The sequence below is a fragment of the Cynocephalus volans genome, chromosome 3 (assembly GCF_027409185.1).
Source record: "Cynocephalus volans isolate mCynVol1 chromosome 3, mCynVol1.pri, whole genome shotgun sequence".
Classification (NCBI taxonomy): domain Eukaryota; kingdom Metazoa; phylum Chordata; class Mammalia; order Dermoptera; family Cynocephalidae; genus Cynocephalus; species Cynocephalus volans.
In genome coordinates this window covers 57388441-57413842 of record NC_084462.1, presented here as the reverse complement: position 1 = coordinate 57413842, position 25402 = coordinate 57388441, and the positions used below count along the sequence as shown (strand labels likewise).

Genomic DNA, 25402 nt, shown 5'->3' with positions numbered 1-25402 from the left:
GCGGGAGACGGGAGAACGCAAGGCCAGGCGACACGTCTAGTGCCACACCCAGGAACGCGCCGGCCATTCAGGGGCCACTTCTGCCCGCCCAGACCGGAGAGACGGCTCCCTATTGGCCAAGGGTGCACGAGGGTCCGCCTTCCGAGGTGGCAGGGCAACCCCTCCATCTAACCCTGGGTCGCCGCCTTCTTGAGGGGCCGCCGTGGCGAGCGCCGAAAGTGGGCTCCGCTTGCTTCTCAGTGGACGAAGGACGGAGCGGGAGGGCCCTCCTACAGCGAGGCCAGGCCCGGAGGCTGCACTAGAAAGGTCGCGAGTCCTTTTGTCTGCTCTCTGCAGCGAAGGGGCGGGGCCGCCCCGGCTTCCGCCCCGGAAGCGGAAGTGCAGGCTCTGCAGGGTCCTATCCAGTGTGAGCCCGACCCATTTCCCAGCTGTTCAGTCCGCTGGTCTCATCGCTCCCTCTTGCCTGACCGTGTCCCGCTTGCAGGGCCCGCCATGCTGTCTCTAGACTTTTTGGACGATGTGCGGCGGATGAACAAGCGGCAGGTGAGTTTGGCCGCCCTCTATTTTCTTGGGCTCCTCTTGTTCCTTCGACGCCTCCACTATGGGGCTCTGCAGACCCCTGGGTCCCGGTCTGAGGGCCTGAGCAGATCTGATGCCCGGATCGTTCCCTTTTTTTGGAGTCTGTCTAGAGGCTCCTTTGTCCTTCCCCCTATTTTTAGCCCCCAGCTTATTCCGGGCCTGCCTGGGGCGGAGGGGGAAGAGGTGTCTTCACGTTCCATTCTTCCCAGTGAGCCAGGGGAGCAAATGGAAATCGTAGGGCGCTTTGTAAGTGGGAGTTGGCGTTGGTTGCTTACTGTTTTAGACATTGTAAGGTGGCAAACTCATGGTTTCTCCAATAAGAGCAACTCCCGATGGATTCCGGAGAGAAGAGGTTTAGCAGTTCTCTGTCACTCCGTCTTCTGGGGCGCTCGGGAAGGCGATTGTAGGCCCCACAAAAGCCTTTTCGCTGCTTTCGGTCCGTCGCAATCCTTTTAGTACACCGGGGCCCTAGTGGGATGCACCAACTTTAACTTGGACCACTCAGGGCTCAGAATTGGAGTAGATACTCTACTTGCCCTTGAGTCCACTTAGCAGTAAGGTGGCTGCCCTCAGAATCTCTGGTTTTACCGTCGAATATCAGTGGCACAGGGATCTTGAAATTTAGGTCTCCTGATTTTGTCCTTAAACCCTACTCTGTCTTGGTCTTGTAGATTGTATGCCTAATGGTACTGAGAATACTATTCTAATTATTTAGTCATTAGAAAAGATTGTTTCTTTTTTGTCTTCAGCACCAAATGTCTGTAGAGCCTAGTTTTGTTTGCATTGGATCTTTTTACAGTATTTTGCCGTTATGATTCTCCTAATGTCACGATTAAAGATTTTTTTCCTTGGACTTGTGTTTTGTGCTATTTAATTACCATTTAGGGAAGTAGATATACAACCTTCCTTTTCTCTCCTTCAGGCCTTAACTAGCTCAGTGTCACCGCCTCTTAGACATGTTTCCCAGTTCCTTCAGTCAGAATTGATCATCCTTTTCAAATTGCCCAAAACGTTAGTGTATTATTAAGATAACACTTCAAATTCTCACTTGTATAGCGTTGTCTTTTTCATCCATGTTTGGATTTCTAGGTGCATTTCTTCAGACATTTATCTGAAGAAAGTATTTATTTTGGGTTTGCTATTTATTGTACCTTATGCTAGGTACAATGAGAGAAATGTAAAGATAAATAAAACCGACTCTGCTTTCAAGGAGCATAAATGTGTAGAAAATGACTAAGGCAAAACAATAACTTTTTTGAACTCTTGCTATGTGTGAAGTAGGTAATGTTATTCCCATTATACATAAGAAGAAAATGATACTTTGTGAGAAACAATACAGTATAGAAGTTAAGAGTAAGCACTCTGAAGCTAGTCTTTGGAAGTTTGAAGTAGTTCTGCTTCTTACTAGCTGTGTGACTTGGAGCAAATTACTTAACCTCTCTGTGCCTATCTTTTTTTTTATTGTGGTAAAAATATGTACAACACCTTCCACTGCTAAATTTGACTGGCTTAACATAAAATTCCCCATTTTAACCATTTTTAGGTGTGTACTTCAGTGATATTAACTGCATTCACAATGTTGTGTAACCATAAGGTTGCAATCATAAGGTTGCTATGAAAATTAAATGAGTTAGTTTATATAAAGCTCTTAGAAGAGTGTCTGATACATGGTAAGTGTTAATTGTGGTGTTGTTGTTGTTGTTGTTAGAGAGATTTAGTAATTTGCCTAAGATTGAAGGTAAAAGTAGGACTTGGATTTGATCTCAGGTCTTACTGCAAAGCCTGAACACTTGGATAAAAAAGGATATGACAGGTTCTAGCAGTGGTAGGAAAATTGTGAGAGATTCCAGCCAGGGCCTTAAGAACAGCTTCAAGGAGGAACTGGCATTTAAGCTGGATCATGAAAGACCTTCTTAGTATTATCATCTTTGTGTCTTGGTTAGCATTTTGGTGATTCAAGATGAAGGGGAAGGAAGAACATTCATTGAACGCTTGCAGACCTGCTAGGTGATAGGTTATGAGGCTACAGAGATGTACAAGGCACACTTCCTGCCCACAAAGAGTTTATCAGTCTAAAAAGAAATAAAGAAAATGTCAAGTATTACAAAATAATGTGTTAAAACAAAATTACAGACAGGGAACAGAAACATGAAGATCGAATGAGGTGGATGCCCTGCACTTCTTTTTCCTTAATGTGAAATGATTGTGGTTCAGGATTCATTGCATACAAGACATTCAGGGTTAGTGGAAGTTTATATGATAAAATTGTTCCCTGACCTCTCAGAGGTTGTTAGGAATGGATGGGAGGGATTGGATAGCACAAGATGGGATGAAGGGAGAGTTATGAATTGAGGTTTTATCTGTACATAGTATCTGGGAAAAAGAATTAGTGACTGCAGATTTTGACAGCTAATCAAATGAAAAGAGGAAAACTAGACTTTTGGTTTTATTCCTCTAAAAATTGCTGTCATTTGCATAACTTTTCTGTTTATGGCCTAATTGCATATTACACACATCATCAAATGTCTGGTTACTTTGAATTTTAATTTTTTTCCCCCTTATCAGGTTCATAGAGGGATACTTTAGTAAATAAACTATCTACTTAAAATGTAGGGTTCGATAAGTTTTACAGTTACATACAGCCATCGCAATCAGAATACAGAACATTTCTATCACCAACAAGATCTCTTGTGCCCTTTGTAGTTTGTTCCCCCTTCAGTCCTAGGCAATCACTGATTTGCTTTTTGTCACTATAGAGGTGTTTGCATTTTATATAAATGGAATCACAGAGTATTCTTTTAAGTTTTAACTGAATTTTTTCTCTAATTTTTTTAAGGCTTTTTTTTAGAGCAGTTTTAGGTTCAGAGCAAAACTGAGGGGAAGGTTCAGAGATTTCCCACATACTTCCTGCCTCCACACATGCATAGCCTCCACCATTATCAATATCCCCCCCACCAGAGTGGTACATTTGTTACAATTGACAAACCTACGCTAATACATCATAATCACGGAAAGTCCAAAGTTTACATTAGGATTCACCATTGGCATTATGTATTCTGTGAGTTTGGACAAGAGTATAAAGACATGTGTCTACCATTATAGTATTTATACAGAGTGTTTTCACTGCCCTAAAAATCCTCTGTGCTTTGCCTCTTCATGCTCCCCACCCCTAACCCCTGCAATCATTGATCTGTTTACTGTCTCCATAGTTTTGCCTTTTCCAGAATGTCATATAGTTGGAGTCATACAGTATATAGCCTTTTCAGATTGGCTTCTTTCTCTTAGTAATATGCATTCAAGCTTCTTCCATGTCTTTCCATAGCTTGATAGGTCATTTCTTATTAGTTCTGAAAGGAATGATATTCCTTTTTCTAGATGTACTACACAGTTTATTTATCCATTCGCCTACAAAGGACATCTTGGTTGCTTCCAAGTTTTGGCAGTTATGAATAAAGCTGCTATAAAGATCCATGTTCAGGCTTTTCTGTGGATATAAGTTTTCAGCTCCTCTGGGTAAGTACCAAGGAGCATGATTGCTGGATTGTATGTTAAGAGTATGTTTAGTTTCATAAGAAAGTCCTTTACTGGGGTGTATTAGTCTGTTTCTGTTGCTTATAACAAAATACCTGAAACTGGGTGATTTGTAAGAAAACAAAATTTATTGCTTACAGTTTCTGAGGCTGCAAAGTCCAAACCAGGGAAACATCTGGTGAGGTTCTTCTTTGGTGGTGGCTTTACAGCAACACAGGGGTCTCACATGGCAGAAAATGGTGGAGCAGAGAGAGAGACTCTCACATGCTCTCCTTTTAAAGCCTGCAACCATTCGCATGAACTAGGGTATGGTCTTTACAATCTAGTCACCTCTTCAAGGCCCCACCTTTCAGTTATCATAGGATTTCCCACCCTCAACAGTTACAATGGGGATTGAGCTTCAGTGACTTTGGGGGTGGGGGGTCATTCAGTCCACTGCATGGAGTATCAGATTTCTTGAAGCTTTTCTTAATACATGACGCCTTGATTTGTAGAGTTTGCTTATTTCTGTGCTGTAAATATCTCAGATTTCATGCTACCAACATGCCATCACTGAATGCAGAATTAGGAAGAGACATGCCATAGCACACATCTATAATTTTCACCTTATATATAAAATAGAGAAAATAACCTCAGGAACATAGATAATAATAAATTGTAGTAAAATAATTAGGAATTGATACATTTAGTATATTTATTACCTTTGTTTTTAATATAGTTTAATTGCATTAATTTTATTTTATTTATTTTTTTTAAAGATGACCGGTAAGGAGATCTTAACCCTTGACTTGGTATTATCAGTACCACGCTCTCTGAAGTGAGCTAACCGGCCATCCCCTATATAGAGATCCAAACCCGTGGCCTTGGTGTTATCAGCACCATACTCTCCCAAGTGAGCCATGGGTCGGCCCTTCATTGCATTAATTTTTAATAGCACCACTGTGTATAACAATCAGCTTGCAAAATTCCTGAAAATTTAGCAAATTGGCTCCAGCTCACCATTGATTAATCATCATTGGTTAATATGAGAGTTTTTTGATGTACATTGAGGTGACTGTTGTGTGCAGAAAAGCCTAGAGTTATCTTTAGTTTTTTTGTTGTTTTTTTTTTTGTCTTTTTCGTGACCGGTACTCAGTCAGTGAGTGCACCGGCCATGCCATTCCTATATAGGATCCGAACCCGCGGCGGGAGCGTCGCAGTGCTCCCAGCGCCGCACTCTCCTGAGTGCGCCACGGGCTCGGCCTGAGTTATCTTTAGTTTTAAAAATTAGTATTCAATTTATAAAAGCTAAAATTTAAAAACTAAGTTTTTAAGCTTTTAGAATCAGTGTACAAATCTTGTCCTATTTGAAGTGTAGCAAATTTTAACAATCAGTTTTAAGGGCCTTTGAATATTTCTTTTAATTTATAAGTTTAAACATCTTAAAAACATTAAGCTTAATTTATAAGTTAAAAAATTTCTTTCTAAGAAATTCAATTATTCAACAAACATCATGGAGTACTTATATAATTTTTATAAATCTCGAGCTTCTTAAGTTCTCTTAAAAGGTTTCAACACTATAAATAGTAAACTTTCTGATTTAAAACATAAATCTAAAACAATTGATTACACATTTTCAACTGGAACTATTACTTTACTAGGCCAAATTCTCTGAAATTTTGCAAAGAGTTAAAATACCAAATATGCACAGAATTTTAACTTAAAAAAATATTAACACTGTGCATAATTTTTCTTTCTTTCTTTCTTTCTTCTTCTTCTTCTTCTTCTTCTTCTTCTTCTTCTTCTTCTTCTTCTTCTTCTTCTTCTTCTTCCTCCTCCTCCTCCTCCTCCTCCTCCTCCTCCTCCTCCTCCTCCTCCTTTTTTTATTTTTTTATTTTTTGTGGGTGGCTGGTAGGGGAATTAGAACCCTGGACTTAGAACACCATGCTCTAACCAACTGAGCTAACCAACCAAGCCAAGCATAATTTCCCTTAAACATTTCTATTTTTAATTACAGATTTTCCGAGGTTAAAAGATGTCTACTCAATAAGAAAATAAGTATGTCATGCCAAATTATTTTTACGTTACCTTTACATGTAAATTTTGGGATTGTCTTCTCTGCTTGCTGAGATTTCTTTCTTTTTTTTCCACTGGCCACTACAGGACCTTGGTTTCTTTCTTTTTTTTTTTTTAGTTGGAGGACCTTGATTGTTTCTTAATGACCAAGGGATATTGGCCAGAATGTGATTAGATCCATGTCTTAGCAATGATAGGACTAATCTGACTCTCATAGAAGTGTGCTTAGCTTCCCCCTAGGCCACTTACATCACTTGATTGAATTTTGAATTTCTTTGGGTTTTAATTATCTGTTTGTCTTCCTACCTAAATGTAAAGTCCTTAAGACTTGATAGAAATCTTCATTCTTTTTATATCTTTCTATCTCTTAGGATCACCCAACTCTTAATGGCTATTACATTGATGTCTGATTGATTTTTGGATATTTTGGATAATGTGTTTTTTTGTTTTTTTTTAAATAATGAATTGGCCCTCTAGTAAAGCACAAAGAAACTTAGGGGATTTTTCTTAGACATGGACGTAATATGAGTAAATGTGCAGCAAATAGGAGGTTTGTACAGTACAGAGTACAAATCCATTACTTTCTTTGATTATTGAAAACTGATCTGGTCTTGTTTAGGATCAGGAAAATTTTATACTGGCAGGGTGTCCGTAGTTATTAATGAGTTGCCAAGTTTCAATGTAGAAATGCTAACATCAATGTCCATTACATACACAAGGAAATCACAAGAAAATTTTCTTATGAACTGCAATTAACATACATGAATATTTTTCTTGAGCACCCAGAAATCATTCTCTGTCTTGTATAACTGATCAAAATCCAGAATACAGTACCATAGTAAGGATTAAAGGCATTTTCTTGCTACTGTTACTTGATACTTCACATCTTATAGTTTTTTAATAACGTTTTCTTCATGGACATAAATATAAGCATGATTATTCATTCCCACAACCAGATGGCACAAGCCTACAACAATAAAGATGAGTTCCACTTAGGCAGAAATTGTGATTATAACTCTTCAAAAGGGTCGTCTCTTCTGACTGCAAGGAAGGGGATGAGTTATAGAATCTAAACACAGAAGGTGTCTACAGGGACAGAAAGCTTTATCTGAAAAACATGGTTTATCATCAGAGTTTAGTCTGGGAAGGAGAATTACTACGAATATTATGGGATAAGGGACTTATTATAGTAGTAAGACCTTATGCAATTGTGAGAGAAGCTGGATGAGGAAGAGTCTAAAAGTGGCAGTTTAGAGAACCCATGAAGAGCTACTAACCAGCTCTTCTGAAGCACTGGTATGGGTGGACAAATCCAAGCTTGCCATGGAATCTGGGGCAGGACTCTGCACCTGGCTGCTGGGATGACAAGAGAGAGCAAATCGAGAAGTCTGTTGCCTGTATATTTAGTCTCTGTTAGTCAGCCAGAAGAGCTGAATGTGGGGCAGGGGAGAGTGAGGACAACTGGATTCTGCTGGCCCCTTAAATGTCTCTCTCCACCACCTCTAACCACAGTGACATTCAGCATAATTGCTCCTGCTTCATTTTCACCTCCCAGATCTTGGGCAAAATTCTCTTTTTGGCCGACTCTAATCCAGAACCATATAGTGAGGGGGATTTGAGGAAACTTAGTTCTAGCTTAGTTAAGTTGACAAAATACAAAACTGCTGTATTCTACCTTTTGTCAACTTGGCATCTATACTTATCTGTTTTAATCATATTTAACTTTCAAATAAACATAAAAACAAGGTTATGTTTCTATCTAATATGATGTAACTGTCCTTTGTTTCTGTAATTGGTCACTTGGTCATAGCTGTTTTCTTCCTCTGGCTTTAGCAAGAACCTAAATTGGTCATAGTTTCTTGCCCAGTGGAATGACCTAAACCTTCTTTACTGAAGGGTTAACGTCATAAGCAATCCTACCTAAATTGAGTTATTGGAGTTTTCATTAATTTCTACATGGCAGTACTTAGAGGGGCCTCAGAATATCCTCTGTATTCCAGTTATACTTGCTTCCCTCATCACATAATAGTAACCCTGTTTCCCTCTGATGGTCAGGATTGATCACTCTAGCCTATAAAAAAAACAAAACCATTCTCTGCATTTTGGTTCATTGGCATGAGGAGCTCAAAGTGACCGGGTAGCAGTCTTAAATTCCTGTTTAATGGCATCATTGTGTCTCCTGGTAGATAGTTATCTCCTTTGGGATTTAAAACTTCTAGACCAGCAGAACCCAAAGTCGTGAGTGGGAAGCAGAAATTTCACTAGTGATCATTAGCTTCTTTCCCCAGCCATAGTGAGAGGAGTCTCTCCTATTCCTATCCCTTAATTCTTGGAGTAGCAAATCCTAGCTACAGAAGAAGCAACACCATGTATTGGTTGCTGATTCAGGCCATAAGCCACATACTGGAGGACATTAGCCCAGCCTCACAAAGTATTGCCACCTAGCTGGTGTCATAACTGTGTCATCAAAAGGCCATTTGTATCACTCAGAAGGCAAAAACCACCCCAGTAATTGAACAAAGAAAATATAATATAAAGAATTTTTAACTTGTAAAAAGCACTTAACTACTAAAAGGGGTAAAAGAGGACTCATAAGAAGGGTCCTTAGCATGTGTAGAAAATAGCTACTACCCTCTAGGATGAGGGAGAGTAAACAGGGAAAGAACTAAGACAACAGTTTCCGTTAAGTCTGAGATTCAGACCTCTTTGGACACGGTGTAGCTGCAACAGGAACATGCAGCCTATCATGGCAATGACATTTTTGCCAGAGTAGTGAGCTGGAGTTGATTCGATAGATGTGACCCACTGAGAGGCTGAGAAATTTGCCAGAGAGTGTGTATGGGCTGGAGCCAGTCTGTGATAGTCACTGAGTTGAGCACTACAAGGCCTCCTCCACTGGCTACCATGTGGAATAAAAACACATTTGAACCAGGAGGAAAATACCCTTCCTCTACTGCCTTGCACTGGCCCTTCAGCACCATTTATTAATATAACCTAACATTAAGCCAGCTGCCAAAGAAGAAATGTTTATAGAATTCAGCTTGCCTATACCAAGAAGGGTAGATTTTGGAGTTGAGAGACAATAAATTGATAACTGGTCTACTGTTTTACTGTTCTTTCAGGCCAGCTACTTCAAAGTGATGGGGGACATAGTAAGACTAGTAAATTCCATGACCATGTGCTCGCTGCTGTGCTTTAGTTACCATAACATAAATTCTCTGATAATAACACCAAGGTCATGGGTTTGGATCCCCACACCAGCCCACTGCTCCTCCCCAAAATAAAATAAGTTCCCTGATCAGAAGCAATGTTCTATGAGACACCATGAGGAATAGGGCATTCCAAAAGGTAATGGATGGTGATTTTGACAGAAATGCTGAGTACAAGGGAGACCAATCCATATTCAAAATCTATTCTAGCAAGAAGAAATTGCTGTCCCTTCTGTGTTGGAAGTGATCTAGTGTGATCTGCCTGCCATCAGGAATAGCAGCAGTGTTGGTTTTTGCTGTTGGCAGGTTAGGCACTCAACATTGGCTAGAGCCTAATTGGTCTTGGTGAAGGGAAGTCCTTGTTGCTTACCTTCGTCTTGGCTGTTACAGCCACTTTGATCAAGACAAATGGCTGGGGAAAGAAGCTAACTGACATCCACAGGACAGGTCACTTTGTCCACCCAATTATTAAGGTGCTCTGTGGAGGTAATTCTTTGATGAGTATTTATATGAGACATGATTATCTTCATGTTCTGTATACCTATTTGGGGAGCTCTGTCCATATACCTCTTTCTCAAACTCTTGTCTCCAGCTTTCCAATGATGTCCCTTCCAAGTCTCTGACCATCCAGCCAAACTGCTAGTCGTTCTTGAGTCAGAATCAGTATAAATTCACACCTTTGGTCATCTCTCCTTCCAAGCAAAATGAACAACTTCTATGTTGCTCAAAGTTCTGTCCATTGGGAGGATTTCCCTTCATCACAATTCTTCATGGTCAACCCTGAATGAGGTTGTAATGCGACAGCTGTCCACTTTTAGTTGTTGCTAGATGGCTTATATAGAACTGTCTTAAGTCAGCTGGTAATAGGGGACTCCCCATGAGGCAATAAATGCAGGATGATTGAGAGGAAGCAATGCAGCATGATTAGGAGCCATGGGTGTGAGTCACTTGCTCATACTTACTTGTGTCTGCAGAACATGCTTGAACTCAGTCTTGTATATACTACTTCTACTTGATGATGGATTACTTACTGCTGTGTATGCCCAATTTTATGGCTTGGGGGATCTGACAGCATCCAGTTCATGCTGGGAGTTCAGGTCACATGGTAACTGGATGATCCATGGTCAAGTGTTTAGTCTCTACTGGAATTCAGTAGCAAGCTAGAAGCTGTTTTTCAAGAGGAGAATAATTCTCCATAGGACAGCATAGTTTTGCCTCCAAATCTCAAAGGTTTCTGCTGTCATTCACCTATAGAGGATTGCCAAAATCTCCATATAGTACCTCTGTGTGTCACAAATACAACAGTCATCATTAGATCTTCTGGGTCATGTGGCCCACATGATAAAACAGTCTTCACGGCAGCCTGGACCTGATGTAGAGCCATACTCAAAACTGGCTCAAAATTGGTTTGCTAAGTAAATAGAATAAGTTGGGAAGTATTCCCTTTTCTTCGATTTTCTAGAAGAGTTAGCATAGAATTGTTAGAAATTTTTTCTTTGAGTACTTGGTAGAATTTACCAGTGAATGCATCTGAGTGAATGCTACAACTTTCCTTGTGGGAAAGTTATTAAACCATCAATTTAATTCATTTAATAGATATAGGTCTATTCAGTTTATCTGTTTCTTCTTGAATGGGTTTTGGGAGTTTGTGTCTTTCAAGGAATTGGTTTATTTCATCAAAGTTGTCTAATATATTTGTATAAATAAAGGTATTCATAATACTCGTTTATTATTATTTTAATATTTCTAGTGATGTCCTCTCTAAATCCTTCCTGATATTGGTAATTCATGCCTTCTCTGTTTTTTTTTTTTTTTTTTTTTTGTCGTTTTTTCGTGACCGGCACTCAGCCAGTGAGTGCACTGGTCAGTCCTATATAGGATCCGAACCCGCGGCGGGAGCGTCGCCGCGCTCCCAGCGCAGCACTCTACCAAGTGCGCTACGGGCTCGGCTGTTTTTTTTTCCTGATTAGTCTGGCTAACTGATTTTCTCAAAAAACCAGCTTTTGGTTTAATTGATTTTCTTTATTGTTTTCCTCTCTTCTCTTCATTTTTTTCCTCCTCTTACTTTTAGTATTTCCCTTTCATGGGTTACTTTGGGTTTCATTTGCTTTTCCTTTTCTAGTATTTTAAGATAGAAGCTTGATTTGGAAAATCCACAAATATTTGGAAATTAAACAGTGCATTTCTAAATACCCATGGGTCAAAGAAGAATCACCAGGGGAATTACACTTTTTTTTTTTTTTTTTTTTTTAAGATGACTGATAAAGGGATCTTAACTTTTGGCTTGGTGTTGTCAGCACCAGACTCTCCCAGCTGAGCCATGGGCCAACTCTGAAATTACAAAATATTTTTAACTGAGTGCAAACAAAAATACAAAATATATTTTAAGACTCTTCTTTTTTTTTTTTCTTAATATAAGCCTTTACAGCTATAAAAATTTCTCTGTGTACTACTTCAGGTGCGTCCCACAAATTTTGATATGTTGTATTTTTATTTTTATTCAATTAAAAATACTTCCTAATTTCTCTTAAGTTGTTTTTTGTTTTTCATTTTCCCTTGGTTATTTATAAATGTGTTAGAAGTTTGATTTTTAACTGTTTGGGGGATTTATCAGGTATCTTTCTGTTATTGATTTCTATTAGTACAACTTGTATGCTATCAGCCCTCATCCATGAGTTCCGCATCTATGGATGCAACCAACCTCAGATTAAAAATATCTGGAAAGAAATAATAATAATACAAGTAAAAAATAATGTAGTATAACAACTATTTACATAGCATTTATATTGTACTAAGTATTATAAGTAATCTAGAGATGATTTAAAGTATATGGAAGGATGTGCATAGATTACATGCAAATACCACACCATTTTATATAAGGACCTGAGCATCCTTGGATTTTGGTATCTATGGGGGTCCTGGAACCAATCCCCCTGCAGATACTAAGGGACAACTGTAATTCAGTTTCTATTTATTGAGATTTGTTTTGTGGTTCTTAATATGGCCTATCTTGGTAAATGTTCTATGTGTACTTAAAAGGAATTAAAATGTATCTATTTTTGGGCAGAATGTTCTATAAATGTCAATTACGTCAAGTTGGTTGGGAGTGTTGTTCAAATCTTCTGTATCCTTATTGATTTTCTGTCTTCTTGCTGTATCAATTATTGAGAGTCAGAAATTTCAGTTTCTGATTATAACTGTGAATTTGTCTATTTTTCCCTTCAGTTCTATCAGTATTCACTTCCTATATTTTGAAGCTATTAGTTGCTTTATTTGAAGCTAAACGTTTAGGATTGTAATGTCCTCATGATGAACTTACCTCTTTATCATTATGAAATGACCCTCATTGTCCCTGATAATATTATTTGTGGTGAAATCTACTTTGTGTGATATTAATACAGCCACTTCAGTTTTCTTTCTTTTTCTTTTTTTCTTTAGTTTTCTTTTTATTAGTGTTAGCATGATAGGTTTTTCTTTCTTTTTACTTTTATATTTGTGTCTTTATATTCAAAGTTCATTTTTCATAGGTAACATATAATTGGGCATTGTTTTTTTAATCCAATTGGACTTTTATGCATAGTATTTAGATTATTTACATTTTATTTTATTATTGATATGGTTGGGTTTAAGGCTACCACTTTTGTTTTTTTTATTTCTCCCTTTTGTTTTTGTTCTCCATTCCTCTTTTTCCACCTTATTTTGGATTAGTTTTATGGGTTTTTTTCCCCAATTTATTTCCTTTGTTAGCTTGTTAGATATACCTTATTTATTTAAGTTAGATATACCTTATTTAGGGTTTATCATATGCAGTTATAGCTTATCACAGCCTACCTTCAAATAATGTTATTTGACTTTATGTATAGTATTCAACAGTATATTTCCATTTTCCCTCTCCTGGCCTTTTTGCTATTGTCATAAATTTTACTTCTACACATGTTATAAACCCACAATGCCTTGTTAATTTTGCTTTAAATAGTCAATTATCTTTTGAAAGTTTTTGAAAATAAGAAAGTATTTTATATTTACTTACACATACCATTTTCAGTGGTCTTTATTCCTTTATGTTGATCCAGATTTTGTTTGGGATTTTCCTTTTGCCTAAGAACTTTTTTTTTGTAGTGTGGGTCTGCTCATGATGAATTATTTTAGTGTTTGAAAGTTTTACTTTGCCTTTATTTTTGAGAGGCATTTTTGCTGGTTGTAGAATCTTAGGTTGACAGTTTTTCTTTTAGTACTTTAAAGGTGTTGCTCCAGTGTCTTCTGGCTTGTATTGTTTTCAAAGAGAAATCTGACATTCTTGTCTTTGTTTCTCTTTACATAATTTCCTCTTTTTTTTTCTTCTGGCCCTTTTTACAATTTTCTCTTTATCATTGGTTTTAAGCAGTTTGGTTATCATTTGTGTTTTGTTGTAGTTTTCTTCATGTTTCTTCTGCTTGGGGTTTGCTATATACTTCTTGGATTTATGAGTTTTAGTCAAATTCGGAAAAGTTTTGGCCATAATTTCTTCAAGTGTTTTCCTGTCTTCCCTTTCCTACTGGGGAGTCTAATTACATGTATTTAGGCTGCTTGATGTTATTATTCAGCTCACTGATGCTTTGTTCCCCTTTTTTCAGTCTTTTTTTTTTTTTTTTCCTGATTACTTTTCATTTATGATCATTTCTATTGCTATGACTTCAAGTTTGCTAAATTTTGCTTCTGTAGTGTCTAATCTGTTATTCACTTGTGTGGTTTTTATGTCAGCCATTATATTTTTCATCTCCAGAAATCTGATTTAGGTCTTGGATATTTGTTCTGTCATCCACATCTCTGCTTAGTATGCACAGTCTTCCCTCTGTTTTGAACATACTGTTTTAAGGTCCTTGTCTACTAATCCTATCATCTCTGTTATTTCTGAGTCTGTTTCTATTCATTGATTTTTCTCCTCATTATGGGTCACATTTTCTGGCCTCTTTGCATGTCTGGTAATTTTTTACTGGACCGTTTTGAGTGTTGGATATTTTCATATTTGTATAAATATCCTTGAGCTTTTTCCTGGGATACAGGCAAGTTACTTGGCAATAGTTTGGTCCTTTCGAGACTCTTTTGAAGCTTTCTTAGTTGGATCCAGAGCAGCCTTTAGTCTAGGACTAATTTTACACCACGATTGAATAATACCTTTCTGAGTACTCTATCAAAAGCCCCATGTGTTATGAGGATTTCCACTCTGGCTGGTGGAAACAAACTATTCCTACCCCATATGAATTTTGAGAATCGTTCCATCTGTTTCATTTATTTATTTATTTATTCTTTCCTTCTTCTTCTTCTTTTTTTTTTTTTTTTGTGGCAGCTTGCCAGACTGAAGATCCGAACAACACCATGCTGTTGTTCCTTTTAGATGTTTTTCTCCCATCCTTGGTAGTTTCTTCTCTTGCACTGCTGATCATCACTCAGTAGAAGACTTGAGAAGATACCTCTGCAGATCTCTGTAGCTCTCATTTCTCTACTGTTCTTTAATCTCTAGCTGCCTTTGCCTCCTTGAACTCCCACTTCTTTATTCTCAAGTCTGGGAGGCTGCTAGGCTCTATCTACATTTCTTCTTTGCCCTAGTCTGGAAACTCTGATCTATTCATTGGGGCAATCATAGGTCTCACCTTGTTTGTTTTCCGTTTCTGAGTAATCACAGTCCTGTGCTACTTGGACACAGTCACATGTCCAATATATGAAAACCCTTATTTTGTATATTTTGTCTAGTGTTTTAGTTATTTCAGGCAGGAAGGTAAATTTGGACCCTGTTACTCCAAATTGGCTTGAACATCATATTTTTGAGATTCATCTATGTTGCATGTGTCAGTAGTTCATTCCTTTCTATTCCTGCGTGGTATTCCATTATATGGAAATACTGCAATTTATTTCATTATCTGTTGGTGGACATTTGGTTTATTATTTCCAGTTTGAGGCTATTAGACGGAAGCTGCTATACATGTGTTTGTATAGATATGTTTTCATTTGTCAGATTTTTAAAAGATTTTTTAAAATGAAACTTATTTTACTGTTGTTGTTGTTATGCCTGTTTAGACTATTTAGGATTTTTTTTTATTATTATCAAGTTCCACACTGAGACCTTCAGTGACTTTATTGGACCATAGTAACAGTGTCTGTTCTGAACATGCTTCAGTTTTTCCAGTGCCATCAGTTTTACTTGTAGCTGTTGTCAGTGCATCTGCCTCTAATCCCCTGGGTTCTAATTGCCTCTCCTTCTGTGAGTTAGAAAATGGGAGAATTGTGATTATGGATTAATCAGTCTCTTAGTTTGTGGTCTTAAGATAAATGGCATTTAGGATTTAGGCCAACTGCTGTTTTGTAGCTCTAAGACACATTTTTGCTTCCATGGTCACTACTATCTTTGCTTGAAATTGCTGGAAGTATGATTTCGATGAAAATATCCTGTATTCTCTCTTACAAATCTCTCTTACAAGAATAGAAATCATAATGGTGGGGCCGACCCCGTGGCGCACTAGGGAGAGTACGGCACTGGGAGCGCGGCGACGCTCCCGCCGCGGGTTCGGATCCTATATAGGAATGGCTGGTGCACTCACTGGCTGAGTGCCGGTCACGAAAAAGACAAAAAAAAAAAAAAAAAAAGAAATCATAATGGTGTATTTCTTGACTGTAGTAGATAAATATCCAGATTGTAGCCTGTCAAATTGTAGTATGTAAACTTACTATCAGCTTTTATCTTGCTGAACTTTCTGTCCTAGGCTTTTCTTAAAACCTTGTTATATATTATTCGGAGTGGATTATAAATTGTCCTGTGGCTTATTCCAGTCACAGGACTTTTGGGGAGGGTTCTATACCTTACTTCCTAAAAGTTGAAAAGAAAAAAAACAGTATGCACAAATCCCCATACCACACCTACTGAGAGATGTTATTTAGAGATTTGATTCGTTTTATTAACAGTTTTTTCTAATTTCACCTTGAGAATTGAGGAACATATTGTTCCTGTCACTTCTTAGAAAAAAAAAATAGGGCTATTCAATTCTGTGATTGTTATTCTACATATGCCACAATGTCTTATTAATAGTTAGCTCGATGTGGCCAAGTGGTATGAGAAGGTTAGGCAGCTGCCACCTTATTTCTGCCAGTACCAGAAAGAAATAACACTTTTTCTGATAATATACATTCATAAGCATTCAGATGTAATCATAAAAAAAGGGGGGGACTAGGGAGGCAATCTGTTTGACTTTTGAGTAAAGATTGTTGGCAGGAAAAAGAAGGATGAAAAGAAAGGGAGAAAAGTATGAAACTTTTCAAACTTTTGCTCAGATGGAATGTTTGTTTTAGTAAATAGTGTGCTCCTGTCTAGGTTTTGACTGAGTCAAGTGGCATATAAATAGGCACATTTTAAGGAACATACCAGTTACACACAGTGAGGGACTTTTAATTTCTTTCTCTAATAAAAATGAGGACGATGATCTTGATGGTTAGATAAAATTCACAATAATGATTCTTAGTAAAAGATAGTATTGTACGTCTGAGGAAAGAGGAGAAGGGCAATTGTGGGTGGGATAGTGACCTCCTTGCAGAGACACAGAAAATCATAAATTTTAAATTGTTCATTTTTCTTTTAAAGAGCAGTTATCTTATTAGTATCTTGTTAGGTAACTGTTCTAACAGTTCTACATCTGAGCCTTTCTGAAAATGGAAAGTTTTTCCTCAGCAAAACAGACTTGAACTGATTGATGTATGGCTATTTTTAGTTTTTATTTATTTCATTGTGAATTTTTATGTTTTGCTGCAGAAATCTTAATGTTTTTGATTATGGGATATTGTCATAGACCCTGCTAAGAGTGTTATGTAACACATGGTACATGCAAGTATTACCTTTTCAACATTTGGCCAATTCTGAATTCTGAAACACATCTGATCCCCGAGGGTTTTGAATGAGGGATCGTAGAATTATACATTGTACTTTTTGTCAAATCCTACAACCCCTCCCTCAGAGGTTCTGGATTGGAGCCCAGAATCTATTGTTCTAACCACTAGTGTGGGTGATATTTTTAGTGTGGAAAGTTTGGAAAATAGTCTTGGCTGAATTCCTGACTTTATCCTCTGGTTGATTACCATTGCTTCTTAGAAGCTAATTTTCCTACTTTAGCCGTCTCCCACTCGACTTCCTCAATTCAGTCTTCTGAATAAAAAGATCACTTTTGTCTTTTAAAAAGCTACCATATTAAAGAGGTGGTATTTAGGAGACTTGAGTTCTAGTAGTTGCTACTTTGCCTGCCAATACCTGTGCGGCCTAGAACCTATCACTTAGCCTCTCTGTGCCTCAGTTTCCTCACCCGTAAATGGGAGTGTCAAACTAGGTTTCAGATTACCTATATGCTCATATTACTCCATTACTCAAAGAACAGCAAATATTTCCAAGTGTTTCTTAGAAAATGTTTATATTTTCTTTTTTACTTTAAAGATGACATTAATTTCATTGATAGATGTAACTAATCACACTTGGATTCATACTTGAAATTGAAATGCCAAATAGTGTTCTGGTCATTAGCATGACTTAAGTAAATAAGCCTAAACCATTTTTTTTGAATAGGTGATTCTTCCTTTAGTAAAACTTTTAAAAAACATAAAGCATATATATTGGAAAGTATTTTACATTTACCCTGATTTCTAGTTCCTCTTTCCACAGGCAGCCACTGTCCCTAGTTTCTTGTGTATCCTTCCAGAGATTAACTTAATTAATTAATTTATTTATTTATTGGTGGCTGGCCAATACAGGGATCCAAACCCTCTGACCTTGGTTTATAACACCATGCTCTAACCAGCTGAGCCAACTAGCCAGCCAAACTATATGCATTTATAAGAATATGAAACTTGAAACTTTTTTTTAAGTATGCAAGAAAAAACAGGTTAATTGTTGGGGAAAAAAATAGAAAATGGTATAAAAGGGCTGAATTCCTCATTATAAATTTTGAACATCATCTGTTAACTATTTGTTATAAAACAAGAGAAACAATTAGTTTTTAGAAGCATGAGGGTAACTACCAGAAGAAGTAGCTTAGAAGAGATGAAAGTGGTTGCTGTAGGTGGCCTGTCATGACTAGGATATTGCTAGTTTTTATTATGTTGCTTCTATATATGTGTTTATAATATTTTGATAGAAACAATTGATTTAAAAAGGAAAAAAGTAGAAAATACGGGTAAATAAAATGAAACAAATAAAAATTGGCTGGTGCTATATCCCCAGATTTAACTATGAGCATTTATTTTCTTCCATTTTCTTCTATATTTTTTTTTAAGAAAATTTGAATAGTACAATGAACACCTATAAGTTACCACACAGATTCAACCATTGTTAACATATTTACTCTATGTATATTTATGTATGCATACATGCATATAAATATATTTTTTTGATGAATCATTCGAAAGTGAATCACAGATGTAATAGTTCACCTCTAACTACAACTACTAGCTAACTACTACTAACATGCATCTCCTATGAATAAAGACAGTGTGATACATAACCGCAATACCATTATCACACCTAAGAAAATTAACAGTAATTCCCTATGATCATTTAATATTCAAGTCATATTTGAGTTTCCTCAAAATGTTGGCCCCTCTTTTATGTTGGGACTTTTTTTTTTTTTTTTTTTTTTTTTTTAAAGCCTATAACACCCAGTATTTCCAGGCGGTCTCCCATCCAAGTACTAACCAGGCCCAACCCTGGGGATTTTTTTTCTTATGCTTTTTGGTTTTTTGAACTAAAATCCAATCAGAGTTTTTGTATTGCATTTGATTGTTAAATCTCTTTAGTACTTTTTTGTCTTATTTTTTGGTTTGGTTTTTTGTTGGCTGGCTGGTTCAGGGATCCAAACCTGTGACCTTGGTGTTACCAGCACCACACTCTCCCAAGTGAGCTAAGTAGCCAGCCCTTTAGTCCTTTTTAATTCAAAACAGTCTTACACCTGTGTTTTTATATGACGTTGAATTTTTGAAGAGATAGGACAGTTGACTTGTAGAACATCCACATGCATATATATTTTTTTAAATAATGGAAAGCTTATATTGTACATATTTTTGAAACATTTGTTTTTTCACTTTAAAGTATGTTATGAATGTTTTTTCAGGACCATGTTTTCAGTCCTTCATTTAAAGTTCTCCGTAATTGGACCTTAATATGCTTTTTCAGATTTTTCCCAGAACTTTCCAACAGCATCTTTTCATTCCTTGAACTATTTGCCGTGGTGTCCAGTCATCCTCTCTACTTTTACCCATTCCCAGCCCAATACAATTAGCTCACAATTAACTCACATTATTTTCCTCACTTGAAATGTCTTTCTGGTATTATATATGCTTATTCAAGTCATGGAATTTAAGAGTTTGTGCAGTAGTGGAAATTTAGTAAGACAGAAGTTTGGCCTTCGAGTCTTGACTTTGACTGACAAGCTGAAAGACATTTGTGAAGTCTCTTTTCTTTAAGATGAAGTTTCCTCAACTGTTAAATGAGGGGATAGAGTTAAATGTCATGAACTGTCCCATGATTATCAAGGGATAAGTGTCGTGGAAAATTAAGTACTAGAGGAGTTCAGAAGCAGAGATATTTCTGTTAGCTGGTATATAGCATGAGTGTGATTGTATTTAAGCTAAATGGTTATGAAGCCCAAATAAAATAACTTTTCTGATAGTTTCTGAAAGTAATACCTTGTTTACAGAAAATGTACTTGGTGTTTTAGCAAACAAAATGGAGCAGGGTACTTTGGGTGAGAGAAGGAGAGCTGTTTTCAGTGCTAATGGTATAAGTATTATGGTATTTTAAAGAATGTCTCAGAATTTCAGCTGCCTTAATAGTACTACTGAAAACTTTTTTTTTTTTTTTAAATTTTATTTTGTCGATATACATTGTGGCTGATTATTGTTGCCCATCACCAAAACCTCCCCCCCCCCCACCGATGTCCCCTCTGTTTGCTTGTCATGTCAACTTCAAGTAATTGTGGTTGTTATATCTTCTTCCCCCCTCCCCCCGGTTTTTTTTTTTTTTTTGTGTGTGTGTGTGTGTGTGTGTGTGTGAATTTATATACTAATTTTTAGCTCCCACCAATAAGTGAGAACATGTGGTGTTTCTCTTTCTGTTCCTGACTTGTTTCACTTAATATAATTCTCTCAAGGTCCATCCATGTTGTTGCAAATGGCAGCATTTCATTTGTTTTTATAGCTGAGTGGTATTCCATTGTGTAGATGTACCACATTTTCGAAATCCACTCATCTGATGATGGACATTTGGGCTGGTTCCAACTCTTGGCTATTGTAAAGAGTGCTGCGATGAACATTGGGGAACAGGTATACCTTCGACTTGATGATTTCCATTCCTCTGGGTATATTCCCAACAGTGGGATAGCTGGGTCGTATGGTAGATCTATCTGCAATTGTTTGAGGAACCTCCATACCATTTTCCATAGAGGCTGCAACATTTTGCAGTCCCACCAACAATGTATGAGAGTTCCTTTTTCTCCGCAACCTCACCAGCATTTATCGTTTAGAGTCTTTTGGATTTTAGCCATCCTAACTGGGGTTAGATGGTATCTCAGTGTGGTTTTGATTTGCATTTCCCGGATGCTGAGTGATGCTGAGCATTTTTTCATATGTCTGTTGGCCATTTGTATATCTTCCTTAGAGAAATGCCTACTTAGCTCTTTTGCCCATTTTTTAATTGGGTTGCTTGTTTTTTTCTTGTAAAGTTGTTTGAGTTCCTTATATATTCTGGATATTAATCCTTTGTCAGATGTATATTTTGCAAATATTTTCTCCCACTCTGTTGGTTGTCTTTTAACTCTGTTAATTGTTTCTTTTGCTGTGCAGAAGCTTTTTAGTTTGATATAATCCCATTTGTTTATTTTTCCTTTGGTTGCCCGTGCTTTTGGGGTCGTATTCATGAAGTCTGTGTCCAGTCCTATTTCCTGAAGTGTTTCTCCTATGTTTTCTTTAAGAAGTTTTATTGTTTCAGGGTGTATATTTAAATCCTTAATCCATTTTGAGTTGACTTTAGTATATGGTGAGAGGTATGGATCTAGTTTCATTCTCCTGCATATGGATATCCAGTTATCACAGCACCATTTGCTGAAGAGGCAGTCCCTTCCCCAGTGAATAAGCTTTGTGCCTTTGTCAAAGATCAGATGGCAGTAAGTGTGTGGGTTGATTTCTGGATTCTCTATTCTATTCCATTGATCAGTGTGTCTGTTTTTATGCCAGTACCATACTGTTTTGGTTATTATAGCTTTGTAGTATAGCTTAAAGTCAGGTACTGTTATGCCTCCAGCTTTATTGTTTTTGCTCAGCATTGCTTTGGCTATGCGTGGTCTTTTATTATTCCATATAAATGTCTGGATAGTTCTTTCCATTGCTGAGAAAAATGTCTTTGGAATTTTGATGTGGATTGCATTGAATTTGTATATCACTTTGGGTATTATGGACATTTTCACTATGTTGATTCTTCCAATCCAAGAGCATGGGATATCTTTCCATCTTCTTGTATCCTCTCTAATTTCTCTCAGCAGTGGTTTGTAGTTCTCTTTATAGAGATTTTTCACATCCTTGGTTAACTCAATTCCTAAGTATTTTATTTTTTTGGCGGCTATTGTAAATGGGCAGGCTTTCTTGATTTCTCATTCTGTTTGTTCACTATTGGAGAAAAGAAATGCTACTGATTTTTGTGTGTTGATTCTGTATCCTGCTACTGTGCTGAAATCATTTATCAATTCCAAGAGTTTCTTTGTAGAGGTTTTAGGCTGTTCGATATATAGGATCATGTCATTTGCAAACAGGGACAGTTTGACTTCATCTTTTCCAATCTGGATGCCCTTTATTTCCTTCTCTTCTCTGATTGCTCTGGCTAGTACTTCCAACACTATGTTGAATAGCAGTGGTGAGAGTGGGCATCCTTGTCTAGTTCCTGTTTTTAAAGGAAAAGCTTTCAGCTTTTCCCCATTCAGGATGATATTGGCAGTGGGTTTGTCATATATGGCTTTAATTATGTTGAGATACTTTCCCTCTATACCTAACTTATAGAGGGTCTTTGTCATGAATGAGTGCTGAACTTTATCAAATGCTTTTTCAGCATCTATAGAGATGATCATATGGTCCTTGTGTTTGAGTTTATTAATATGGTGTATCACATTTATTGATTTGCGTATGTTGAACCAACCTTGCATCCCTGGGATGAATCCCACTTGATTGTGGTGAATAATTTTACGTATGTGTTGCTGTATTCTGTTTGCTAGTATTTTAGTGAGGATTTTTGCATCTATATTCATCAAGGATATTGGCCTGTAGTTTTCTTTTTTGGTTATATCTTTACCTGGTTTTGGTATCAGGATAATGTTTGCTTCATAGAATGAGTTTGGGGAGATTTGCGTCTGTTTCAATCTTTTGGAATAGGTTGTAAAGAATCGGTGTCAATTCCTCTTTGAATGTTTGGTAAAATTCTGCTGTGAATCCATCTGGTCCTGGGCTTTTCTTTGTTGGGAGCCTTCTGATAACAGCTTCAATCTCCTTTATTGTTATTGGTCTGTTCAAATTTTCTACGTCTTCACGGTTCAGTTTTGGGAGCTTGTGTGTGTCCAGAAATTTATCCATTTCCTCCAGATTTTCAAATTTGTTGGCGTATAGTTGTTTATAGTAGTCTCGAATGATTCCTTGTATTTCAGATGAATCAGTTGTAATATCGCCTTTTTCATTTCTAATTTTTGTTATTTGAGTCTTCTCTCTTTTTTGTTAGCCATGCTAATGGTATGTCAATTTTATTTATCTTTTCAAAAAAGCAACTTTTTGATTCATTGATCTTTTGTATTGTTTTTTTGGTTTCAATTTCATTCAGTTCTGCTCTGATCTTAATGATTTCTTTCCGTCTGCTAACTTTAGGTTTGGATTGTTCTTGTTTTTCTAGTTCTTTAAGGTGAAGTGTTAGGTTGTTCACTTGCCATCTTTCCATTCTTCTGAGGTGAGCACTTAATGCAATAAATTTCTCCCTTAATACTGCTTTTGCAGTATCCCACAGGTTTTGGTATGATGTATCATTATTTTCATTAGTTTCAATAAATTTTTTTATTTCCTGCTTGATTTCTTCTTGGACCCATATGTCATTAAGTAGAATGCTGTTTAATTTCCATGTGTTTGTATAGTTTCCAGAGTTTCGTTTGTTATTAATTTCTAGTTTTAATCCATTGTGGTCTGAGAAAATACATGGGATAATTCCAATTTTTTTGAATTTATTGAGACTTGATTTGTGACCTAATATGTGATCTATCCTGGAGAATGATCCATGTGCTGATGAGAAGAATGAATATTCTGAGGTTGTTGGATGGAATGTTCTGTAGATATCTGCCAATTCCAATTGGTCTAGAGTATTGTTTAGATCTTGTGTTTCTCTGCTGATTCTTTGCCTAGATGATCTGTCTAATATTGACAGTGGGGTGTTAAGGTCCCCTGCTATTATGGTATTAGTGTCTATTTCCTTCTTTAGGTCTAATAGAGTTTGTTTTATAAATCTGGCTGCTCCAACATTGGGTGTGTACATATTTATGATTGTTATGTCTTCTTGATGGATCAGTCCTTTTATCATTAAGTAGTGTCCCTCATTGTCTCTTTTTATGGTTTTTAGTTTAAAGTCTATTTTGTCAGATATAAGAATAGCTACTCCAGCTCGTTTTTCTTTTCTGTTTGCATGGTAAATCTTTTTCCATCCTTTCACTCTTAGTCTATGTGAATCTTTATTGGTGAGGTGGGTCTCTTGTAGGCAGCATATAGTTGGGTCCTCCTTTTTGATCCAGTCAGCCAGTCTGTGTCTTTTGATTGGGGAATTTAAGCCTTTTACATTGAGTTGTTATTGAAAGGTGTTGATTTATTCCTAGCATTTTATTGGTTGTTTGGTTGTCTTAGGTGTCTTTTATTCCTTGCTTTCTGATTTACTGTTTGGTTTCTGTGCTTGTTGGTTCCTTAGGTTGTAGATAGTGTTTTTGTTTGTTTGTTTTCTCTTCATGAATGCCATTTTTATTATACTAGTGGGTTTTGATTTTTCTTGGGTTTTTATGGCAGTGGTAGTTATTTTTCAGGAACCAAACTCAGTACTCCCTTGAGGATTTCTTGTAAGGGTGGTCATGTGGTAGTGAACTCCCGCAGTTTTTGTTTGTCTGAGAAATATACTATATGCCCTTCATTTCGGAAGGATAGCCTTGCAGGGTAGAGTATTCTTGGCTGGCAATCTTTGTCTTTTAGTATTTTGAATATATCATCCCATTCCTTTCTAGCTTTTAGGGTTTGTGATGAAAAGTCTGATGTTAGCCTGATTGGGGCTCCCTTATAGGTGATTTGACACTTCTCTCTTGCAGCTTTTAAGATTCTCTCTTTGTCTCTGAGTTTTGCCAATTTGACTATAACATGTCTTGGAGAAGGCCTTTTTGGGTTGAATACGTTTGGAGATCGTTGAGCTTCCTGGATCTGAAGATCTGTGATTTTTCCTATACCTGGGAAGTTTTCTGCCACTATTTTGTTGAATATGTTTTCAATACAATCTCTGTTTTCCACCCCTTCTGGAATACCCATGACTTGGATATTTGAGCGCTTAAGGTTGTCTGATATCTCTCCCAGATTTTCTTCAGTGTCTTTGATTCTTTTTTCTTTCTTTTTGTCTGCTTGTGTTATTTCAAACAGCCCGTCTTCAAGTTCAGAGGTTCTCTCGTCAACTTCGACAAGCCTGCTGGTTAAACTCTCCGTTGTGTTTTTTATTTCGCTGAATAACTTCTTCAGTTCAGCAAGTTCTGCTACATTTTTTTTCAGGACATTGATTTCCTTGTACATTTCCTCTTTCAGGTCCTGTATACTTTTCCTTATTTCATCATGATGTCTAGCTGAGTTTTCTTGTATCTCATTCAGTTTCCTTAGAATTATCACTCGAAATTCCTTGTCAGTCATTTCAAGGGCTTCTTGTTCTATAGGATCTAGAGTTTGAGATTTATTAACTTTTGGTGGTGTACTTTCTTGATTTT

The 25402-nt window shown here is 37.0% G+C and overlaps 1 protein-coding gene across 2 annotated transcripts in view; it reads left to right on the top strand.

Annotated features, from left to right (window-relative positions):
* The first annotated feature begins 327 nt into the window (after positions 1-327).
* The window catches only part of SEC11A (SEC11 homolog A, signal peptidase complex subunit), a 43878-nt gene continuing 18803 nt past the window's right edge, over positions 328-25402 (top strand). Inside the window, exon 1 of one of the 2 annotated variants that reach the window (XM_063092306.1) lies at positions 328-543. In XM_063092306.1, the coding sequence (XP_062948376.1) occupies positions 493-543 (51 nt within the window). In that variant the 5' untranslated portion in view covers positions 328-492. The remainder of the gene's footprint in view (positions 544-25402) is intronic. The other variant, XM_063092308.1, reaches the window with a different exon arrangement.